The sequence below is a fragment of the Giraffa tippelskirchi genome, chromosome 3 (genome assembly GCF_054371585.1).
Source record: "Giraffa tippelskirchi isolate mGirTip1 chromosome 3, T2T-mGirTip1v1.2.pri, whole genome shotgun sequence".
NCBI lineage: Eukaryota > Metazoa > Chordata > Mammalia > Artiodactyla > Giraffidae > Giraffa > Giraffa tippelskirchi.
Genome location: NC_137277.1, coordinates 17,541,065 through 17,551,493, shown reverse-complemented (window position 1 = coordinate 17,551,493; position 10,429 = coordinate 17,541,065). Strand labels below are relative to the sequence as shown.

At 46.4% G+C, this 10,429-nt stretch overlaps 1 protein-coding gene across 2 annotated transcripts; it reads right to left on the bottom strand.

Annotated features, from left to right (window-relative positions):
• Positions 1-1,026: 1,026 nt before the first annotated feature.
• On the bottom strand, positions 1,027-8,373 carry LOC145541204 (lysozyme-like protein 6). 2 transcript variants are annotated; one of them, XM_081577025.1, is made up of 5 exons: positions 8,203-8,373; positions 4,911-5,189; positions 3,794-3,952; positions 2,808-2,886; positions 1,027-1,239 (listed from the first exon to the last, which is right to left on the bottom strand). In XM_081577025.1, the coding sequence occupies exons 2-5, from the start codon at positions 5,047-5,049 to the stop codon at positions 1,170-1,172; spliced, it is 447 nt and encodes a 148-aa protein (XP_081433151.1). In that variant the 5' UTR covers positions 5,050-5,189; positions 8,203-8,373; the 3' UTR covers positions 1,027-1,169. The 2 variants fall into 2 exon arrangements, with proteins under 2 accessions (XP_081433151.1, XP_081433150.1); XM_081577024.1 differs by having other exon boundaries at positions 4,911-5,144; positions 8,228-8,373.
• Positions 8,374-10,429: the final 2,056 nt, after the last annotated feature.

The following is a 10,429-nucleotide window of genomic DNA, read 5'->3' as shown; positions in this document are numbered from 1 at the left end:
CTGCGCCTGCGCCCGGCGTGCCCGCGCTTTGTTTAAAAGGCGCGCGTGAGAGGGCGGGGCCAGCTCAGGGGGAGTGAGACGAGGGCGGTGCTCGGACTTCTTCGCCCCGCCCTCTCCGGGCGGGTCTCTGCCTCTAGTTCTGCTTCCTTAGCTCCGTAGCCGCGGAGACCTTGGAGTTTAGTGATTCTACACAAGCGTATTTAGTGGATCGAGTCCAAAGAGTTAGTTTACTGGATCGAATGGTGCGAACTTTATAGCAGCTGGCTTCATCTTCAGACTCCCAGGGAAGACTAGAGTACTAAGTATTTAGCAGTAACTACCTACTGAACTTAAAAAATTTAGATTTCCCGATTCTGTGGGAAATGACCACCAAAAGATGCAACAGTTAGACTTAAGAGTTTTTGTTTTCATGAGTTTTAAATATGCAAATCAAGGTATACATCATAAAAGCCATCAACAATCTAGTTTGAAATCCTTAAAAAGCTGGTTTCTAGCCCATTTTCCTAAAGTACCCCCAAATTACCTGGCACCCCTACCTCGACTTTCTCCACTTAGATATATCAGAGCCTTAACCTCACTCATTACCTAATTCTGAGCTCTTTTACTTCAAAAATAGTTGACTTTGGAGGAATAACTTGGATCTTGATACTGTTTCAAACCAATAACTACAGATTTTATTATACATTTCATTATTCTTGCACTTATTGTATGTGTCCATTTATTCATTATATCCATTGTTCATAGATGTCTCTGCTTCTCCAGCTGGATTATGAACACCACATGAACAATAGTTACCATTTATCGTCTTTCTTCTAGGACTTAGTACACACTCGTAATCTGTTAGGTACTCAAATATAGGTGGAATTAATCATGAATAAATTATCACATTCTTTGCACAAGGAATAATTTAATAATTCCAAAAAATAGAGAAGCTTCTTTCATCATGGTCTTCTTGGTTTGCAAATGACAATCAGGAACCAGGGACCTGGGCCCGGATGGGAACAAGGAGGAAGCCCTAGAAAACCATTTATTCCTGGGGATCTGGTCAGTTTTATTTGTAAATGGAAAGGGAAGAAAATAACATGAAGTGGAGGCAAGAGGAAGAAGAATTGAAGAATTCCCGAGTGAGGAGAGGAGTTTTCTGGAATGACTCCCTGCCAGGTGAGTCCTCATGCCAGGTGACAGCCTGTCATCCAGTAGGAGAGGGGCCGGCCAGCACAGTGCAACCTCCATTTTACCCTGTGGAGAGAAAAAAGAGTGGTTCTTGCTTCCTACTTAGCAGCTGCTTCTTCATACACATGACCCAGCTTTCCGTGAGTATTCTATGCAGAGCAACACCCATAAACTCCTTCATTCCCAGCTCTCTATTGGGTCCTCCTATGGCTCCTCTGATTCTTCCTTTAATTTCTGTCATCCATAGTGTTTGCCCTTTCCCCCTACTTAGTATACTTCCACATTTTCAAATCGTCAACTCCTTCTGAAAGGGGAGAGCACTTTTTTACAGGGCTGAGAATTACTGGGGAAAAAAAAAAGATCCCAGGTATAACTATTGACTTTCCCTCCAGAAAGGGTCAGCCCTAACAGTCGTCAGTACCCCCTCCTCTCTCTCTCTTTTTTTTCAAATAGGTGCTATGTGCATTCATTAAAAAAATATTATTTATTTGGCTCTGTCGGGTCTTAGTTGCGGCATGTGGGATCTAGTTCCCTGACCAGCGATTGAACCTGGGCTCCCTGCTTTGGCAGCATGGAGTCTTAGCCACTGGACCACCAGGGAAGCCCCAGTGCCCCTTCTTTTGGATGGTGTTTTTGGAGCATGTGGGCTTCCCTGGTGGCCCAGATGATAAGGAATCCGCCTGCAATGCAGGAGACCCAGGTTCGATCCCTGGGTTGGGATGACCTCCTGGAGAAGAGAATGGCAAACCACTCTAGTATTCTTGCCTGGAGAATTCCATGGACAGAGGAGCCTGGCGGACTACAGTGCATGGGGTCGCAAAGTGTTGGACATGACTAACGCTTCACTTCACTTTGGAGCGTGCAAGGCACTTAAGTCCTTCTGTTTTCAGTTTCCAGTAGAGGCAGCCATTTCCATTGTTTATATATCCAGTTTGAGGCTTAGAAATGTTAAATAATGAGCAACACTCATCCAGCTGATGAACAACACTCTTTTTCATAGAAATGTTGCTGCCAATTATGGAGGGAGGGTCCCATGGCAGCCATGTTTATGTTGCTTAATTGCTTCCATCCCTACAGCTGAATGGACCCGGGTCACCAGGTCCAAGCTAACTCAACAGATCCTCTATCTGGACTAGGACTGAGCCTTGTGGGTCTCTATGGTCATTTAGGACATTAGCCCATAGATTCAGGGCAGACATAGTCTGTCTGGTAGACTGTAGATTAGAGAAAGCTGGTCTGCAGAGGGAGTTGTGAGGCCAAGGCACCAAGAGAAGCAGAAACCTGCCAGGGAAAGTCCCCAGCCCTGCTTCCATCCCTTTCCTGAGGCCTAACTGCACCCCTGTGTAGGCCCAGCAAGACACCTTGTCCTCTCAGCATAAATCCACCCCTCCCCCCCACATCTCCCTACTCCCGGCTAGCTAAAGTCATTCTTTTACTGCAACCCAAAAAGTTTCGCTGAATACAGCATCAGAGAAAGAGCTAGATCCCAGGTGCTACTAAGTCAGAGTTCCTGCCACAGCCCCCATTTTTCTAGACTTAGAGAAGGTCAGATCCTGACCTACAGTCTGTTTCTCTGTCACTACATCGTTCTTAAGGCTCTGCCCACTAACTTCGTCCCAAAGTTTCCTCCTCACCAGTTCTTCATCCCCCCTGCTCCGGACACAATCTTTTTTGCACAGTGGATAATCGCAAGAAGATTGGGGCTCAGCAGTTCTGAAAGGGAAAAAGAATACCTGTGAAAGCGCCGGGGACAGTCCCCAAAACTGGCTCTCCTTGCAAGGCACCTCCCACCCAGCGGCTGAGAACTTTCAGTTGAGGCAAGGCACAGAGGCCCATCTGGACATCCATACAATGGCTGCTGGAGGTTGGGGGTGGCTGGGGAGTAGAGGCGGGAGGGTCAGGAGGACAGAGATTTGGGTCTGTTTACTGCCATACTCCCTAGTGGATGGTGATTCATCCCAAGTGTGGAGGTTTCTAGGGAAAGGAAAAGACAAAACAGGCCGCACAGAGACCAACGTAAAGTCCTGCCCAGGGAGCGAGGCTCTTCAAGTGAAGAGCCGAGGGCCATTCATCAGAGTTCAAAGGAGGAGATGAGGTCTCCTTTTCATCACAGAGTCATGGACCTGTGGAATCTTCTGGATTAGCCCTGAGGTGGGGACTTTGCACTTAGCCTTCGGTCAGACCATTAGCCAAAGACAGCACTACTTTCTGGCAAGAGCTGAGTCTTCAGGGCCACGAGTCTGGCATTTGGCACTGAATCTGTGAGCCTTGGTTTGCTCATCTGTAAAGTGGGGATCATATTAGTTTCTATCACATAGGAAGTTGGGTAAAATGAGCTATGTGTGCAAAGTACCGAGTATGTAATACACTCAGTAGATGTTGGCTGCTGCACTGCTCTGCTCTACTGGCTGTGCAAAGCCTTCTGGATCTTGAGAGCACCCTGCAGAAGCTCCTGTGGGCATTCAGGGATACAGTCAAACCCCCTGCTCAGTAAAGGAATTCCCTGATTCCTTGAGCCATCCCTCTGGGGGCGTCCCCAGGCTGTGCATGGGAAGGGAAGTCCCGTGAATAGAGCCTGGTCATCTCTCTCACCTCTCCCACCCTGGGGCCCTCACCAGACCTTGACAGTCCACTTGGCAAATGTTTTCCGTGTGACTCTGGTAATCGTTGCACCAGTAGTGGCTGTTGATCTGGAAGATGCCATAGTCAAAGCTGCCATCTGTGTTTTCATTTACCTTTGTTATGTTGAAGTCACTCTCTACGAAAGCCAGGCACAGCCCTTAGAACAGGGAGAAGAGGGCTTTCAGAGGGGGTGGCCAAGCTGAGGGAGAAGGAAGACGGAGGAGAAAGGGACGAGGAATCAGAAGAAAGGAACAAGGCCTGAGAAGCTAGATGGGGCTGGCAGGCCAGAAGCATCCATCAGCTTCTCCTCTCATCTTTCAGTCCGTTCAGCCAAACACCCATCAGTACAACCTACAACCACTCATGCATCCATCTGTCCATCCATCCTTTCTGCACTTACTGATCACCTACTGTGTGCTAGAAACTGTGCAAAGCCCAGAGACGGACATTTAGCTGGGTCAAATTCAGATGCTGCCTTCAAGGAGCCTATAGAGTAAGAATGAAACTATGGACCTAAAAACCCCACAAGGCAAAATAAAAGGAGAGAGTGTTGTAAGGCAGATATGCACAAATTCTGGTCCAAAAGGAGCTGTCTCTATTGTGGAGCGGGATGAAACCTTTGCACTGGCTGTTCACTCTGCCTGGAATGCTCTTCCCCCAGACGTTTGAGGGACTGGGTCCTTTATTCTATTCAGCACTTCTCAAAGTCACCTCCTCAAAGAGGCCTTCCTTGACTTCCCCTTATAGAACAGTATCACCCATCACTCCCCCTGACTTATTCTTCTGCATAGCATTTATTTATTTAGGGCTTCCCACCAGGAAGCACTTCATATATCTGTGTGTTTGTTTCATGCTACCTCTTCCCCTAGGATGTGAATACTGTAAGAGAAGGGGCTGTGTTGAAGTCTGCACCCCCAGCACCTAAAATTCCTGGGACATAATAGGTGCTCAGTTAATAATGGTTGAACAGATATGGAATGTTGGGAAAGCCTTCTTGGAGAGGACTGCTTTGTTCATTTGACTTTGAAAAACAAATGAGAGAAGAAAGAAAGATGGGCACCGAGGGCACGACTGTGGGAAGAGGAAGGAGGCGGGTGTGAGAAAATGTCACTCACAGTCAGTCAGGGAGTAGCCTTCAAACCCATCCAAGTCCTCCTGGTACAGCACCTTGGCCAAGTCACAGCGGCCGACGAGACTGGCTTGATTCACAGCAACGAGGCAGCTGACCAAGGAGATAAGCAGTGGGCTTGTCATCCTTGGAGGGGAGGAGGCGCGCTGGAGGGTGAGCAGCGGAGGGCCTGTGGGTCCTGGAGTCTCCCAGACTGCCTGCTGGTCTTCTCCCGGGGAATCTGGAGAGGGCAGCCAAACGTCCTCACTCAGTCACTGCTCCCCTCCTGGCTGTTTCTCTTTCCTCTCACGTATATTATTCTATAAATACTCTTGTTTTTGGTCTCCTGTTTGGTTTTTTATTCCCCATTTAAAATTAACTATGCTAGGGCATGTCAAATAGACATGTGAGCTGGCCTAAAGGGGTACCCACTAGCCAAATCTGGAATAACATTTTTGAAGTAACAACTTTACTGAGATATAATTCACAATATATAATTCATACAGTATACAGTTAATTCAGTTAGAGTGTGTAATTCAATCATTTTCAGATTGCAGAAAATAATTTCAGAATGCAGTACTATGTGACTATCATCATAGTCAACTTTATACTATTTCCATCAACCCAAAAAGAAACCTCATATCCATTAGTTGTCACTCCCTGTTCCACTTCCCTCCAGACTCTGGCCACCACTAATCTACTTTCTGGGCTTCCCAGGGGGCGCTAGTGGTAAAGAACCCACCTGCCAATGCAGGAGACATGAAAGATGCAAGTTCAATCCCTGGGTGGGGAAGATCCCCTGGAGGAGGGCATGGCAACACACTCCAGTACTCTTTGCCTGGAGAATCCCATGGACAGAGGAGCCTGATGGGCTACAGTACAGAGGGTCTCAAAGAGTTGGACACAACTGAAGTGACTTAGCATGCATGCATGCAATCTACTTTTTATTTCTATAGATTTGCCTGTTCTGAGCATTTCATATAAATGAAGTCATACAATATCTGGTCTTTTGCACCTGACATCTTTCACTTCACATGATGTTTTCAAGGTTCATCCATGTCATAGCATGTACCAGTAGTTATTCCTTTTTCATGGCTGACTAATATTCCACTGTATGGATATATCTCAATTTGTTTATGTATTCATCAGTTTGTGGACATTTGAATTGTTTCTACTTTTTGGTTGTTAGGAATAATGCTCCTGTGAACATTCATGTACAAGTTTTTGTGTGGACAAATATTTCCATTCCTATGGATATATATCAAACAGTGGAATTGCTGGGTCACATGGGGACTTAAAGTTTAAACTTTTGAGGAATTGCTAAACTTCCAAAGTGGCTGTACCAATTTACATTCTGATCAACCATGTGTGAAGATTCTAACTTCTCCACATCCTCACCAATACAGTTATTAACTGTCTTTTTGATCAAAGCTATCCTAATGGGTGTGAAGTGGTATCACATAATGATTTTGATTTGCCTTTTCCTGATGGCTAATAATGTTGATTGTCTTTTCACATCCTCATTGGCCATTTGTATGACTTTGGCAAAATGTCTTTTCATATCCTTTGCCCACTTTTTCAGTTGGGTTTTTTGTCTTTTCATTATTGAGTTGTAAGTATTCTTTATATACTCTGAACCTTATCAGATACATAATTTGCAAATATTTCCTCATATTCTATGGGTCACTTTTCACTCTCTTGATGGTGTTTCTTTGAAACACAAAAGTTTTAAAATTTGATGAAGACCGAATTATGTATTTTTTTCTTCTGTTGCATGTGCTTTGGTATCATATCTGTGAAACCAATGAATAATGGTTTCCAAGATAATCTAGAACAATTTGGCCATCAAAATAAATGATGATAGTTATTATCTGTGATAACTTTCACTCTATCAAATGATGATAACCCATTGAGTGACATAGGAATCCATGAGTTCATAACAGTAATAGATAGACAAATGGGTACGTAATGGGGATCAAGGGGGTCTCTTTCAGACAAGAAAATGCTGACGGATAAATGTGGAGGTAGGCATGAAGTTGAAAAATCACCATCCTGAAACCATCATAGATTGCTCTGAGCAAGAAAGAATCATCAGTGGGTGCTAAATCGGAGGGAGTGGGAAGCTTAGTTAAGAACCAAGTATGTTCATGGGCCTAAAGTGTCTCCCCACAGATTGCATCTTAGTTGCATGAGAAAAACAGGAACGATACAGTGGAGAAACCAGACAGCATTTTAACCTCAGTCATATGGAGTGAAGTAAGTCAGAGAAGGAGAAATATCTTATGATATCCGTTATATGCAGAATCTAAAAAGAAATGATAGAAATGAACTTATTTACAAAACAGATACAGACTCATAGACTTAGAGACAGAACTTATGGTTGCCGGGGGGAAGGATGGCGGGGGTGAGGGGTGGGCAGAAAGGGATAGTTAGGGAATTTGAGATGAACATATACATACACATGCTATATTTAAAATGGATAACCAACGAAGACCTACTGTATAGCGCAGGGGACTCTGCTCAGTGTAATGTGGACAGGAGGGGAATTTGGGGGAGAATGGATACATGTCCCTTTGCTGGAAATGGAAAAGGAGGAAGGGAAAACATCTTGCCCTGTGGTCACACTGCTGCTGTCATTGTTTAGCCCCTAAGTCGTGTTCAACTCTTTGCAACCCCATAGACTTAGCCCATCAGGCTCCTTCATCCATGGGATTTCCCAGGCCAGAATCCTGGAGTGGCTTGTCCTTTTCTCCTCCAGGGGATCTTCCTGACTCAGGAATCGAACCCGTGTCTCCTGCATTGGCAGACGGATTCTTTATCACTACACCACCTAGGAAGCCTCGTGTGTGTGTGTGTGTGTGTGTGTGTGTATGTGTTTCCTTAACTAGGTGTATGTTCCTGAAGATTCCTCCATCCACTGGCTTCATGAGTCTGGCAGTTTCTTGGACAAGATGGCTACCCAGACAGTCTGTCTCCTCATGGATGTTTTATTCTGTCTCCTGAGACTCACTCCTTAGCAGCCTGAGCTTGTGACCATTCTTTTGCTTCTCTCTCCCACCCTACAGTTGCCAGATTTAGTAAATAAAATTACAGCATGTCCTGTTACGTTAGAATTTCAGACAAACGATGGTTATTTTTTTTAGTATAAGTGTGTCTCATACAACCTTACTTGGCCCTGACTCAGTGGGATCCTCCAGTGACAGATATCACTGAGCCTTGGAAAGCAGGGAGCTCCATCTCTGCCCCTGAAAGCCCCTCTTGGGGTTCCCCAGGGAAGACGGTGGTTCGGGCAGATGCACCCCAACCTCCCCTCCCGAAACTTACCTCTCTCCTATCCCTCGCTGACCCCAGGTCCCAGCCTGCCCAGGGCTTTCTGTGAGAATCTATAGAACAAAGCCTTTTGGGTGGGAGCCTCCTCTTCCTCATGGACTATCCTTTAGCCCCACCCAGCTCACTGCTCTCCATGTTCTAAAGAAGATGGGAGCACTCAGCCACCCCCACCTTCTGGAACCCCAGTTCTGTGATGTCATCACTCTCCTGGAAATACTCTGGTCTTAACCATGCAAACTGGCTCAGTCTTGAGGCCAAACCTGAGGCAGAAGCGGCAGATGGGCCTGGAGGGATTGGTGACAACTGTGATGAAGACCACTGGTGGGACAGGGTAGAGAGGGCACATTGTTTGTTTGACTACCTCCTTCGCTTCTGTGCACAGTAACACCTTTGAGGGAACTCCTTCTCCCATGGGTTTTAGGTGGTCTGCCGGTCACAGGGCCCTGCCCTCCAGGTGAGAGGGTTTGTGCATGCCCCAACCCATGTATCTTGAACTGAAACTAAATGGCGAGGCTCAGCTTCTCACAGGAAGCCTTCAGGTGTGGGGCCTGAGACTGCTTGGAATCTCGAGGATACAGCCCATCTGAGAGAATAAGCCTCCTTCAAAAGGGAGCAGAGTCCAGACAGGACTCTTGTCCAAGCATCCACCACTTCTGCAGCCTAAACTCACTCACTTTTGCCCTTCCTGCAACCCTGTGATTCAATAAATGTCCTTTCTTGTATAAACATGTTTGAGTTGAGTTTCTGTCACCCATACAACCAAAAGAGACCTGCTTAGTAGAGGTAGGATGGAGTTAACCATCCATGGAATGGTGACCTGACAACATGTCACCTCCCCATGAAGGACACACATCTTAATGTCATTTGTCACCAAGAAAGTCTAGGAGACATTTCCACCAACTATAGCAAAAAGGAAGGGCTTCCCAGGTGGCGCTAGTGGTTTAAAAAAAAAAAAAAAAAAAAAGACACCTGCCTGCTAATGCAGGAAACATAAAAGACACAAGTTCGACCCTTGGGTTGGGAAGGTCCCCTGGAGGAGGGTGTGGCAACCCACTCCAGTATTCTTGCCTGGAGAATCCCATGGACAGAGGAGCCTGGCAGGCTACAGTCCATGGGGTCGCAAAGAGTCAGACACGACTGAAGCAACTTAGCAGCAGAAGCATAGCAAAAAGGAGGCAAGAGAAAGTTTTGTTACTGATGCTCACTTCACCCTTAAGACAGGGTGATAGAGTCTACCAGAAAGGAAGTAGGAGGAGCTTTCTAAGTGGGCAGTGATGCCCTGTACCCTCCATCTCTGGACTTACCTCCCTAGCGGGGCAGCAGCACATTGCATCTTGGGATGTAAAGACAGCAGAAGTTTTGTTGTTGTTCAGTCGCTCAGTCATGTCCGACTCTTTTCAACCCCGTGAACTGCAGCACGCCGGGCTTCCCTGTCCTTCACCATCTCCTAGAGCTTGCTCAAACTCATGTCCATTGAGTCAGTGATGCCATCCAACCATCTCATCCTCTGTTGTCCCCTTCTCCTCCTGCCTTCAATCTTTCCCAGCATCAGGGTCTTTTCTAATGAGTCGGCTCTTCACATCAGGTGGCCAAAGTACTGGAGCTTCAGCGTCAGTCCTTCCAATGAATATTCAGGACTGACTCCCTTTAGGATTGACTGGTTTGATTTCCTTGCAGTCCAAGGGACACTCAAGAATCTTCTCCAGCACCACATTTTGAAAGCATCAATTCTGAAGCTCTGGTGGAGGTTGAATCCTGGGAGGAGGGCATTCTCTGGGTATCACTTTATGCAGTACCATTAGTGGCCAAAACGGACGACCCAGATAACTTCAGATGATCCAAGTAACCTCACCTGTGCAGAATTAGAGCCCTGGGTGACAGGAAAAGCTTCCATAGTCCAGGGCTACATGCTGAAAATTGGGCCTGCAGGCGAGGGTCTCCTTGCAGCGTGAAGTCTTACAGGAAACGATGGCAGCACTCCTAAGGGGACCATAGGGACCCTCCAGCCCCACTCATCCCCAGCTGTGGCAGACATGAGCCCTGGATGGATCCCTACACACTCAAGGCACTGGCACATCCAACCTGGGACCCATGAATAAAGTCTGGGTGTTGTAGCCTGGGGCAAGAAGACATGGACGCCATGTATCACTTGCCTAAATAAACATTTTCAAGTTATAAATCAAGCTAACAAGCTGT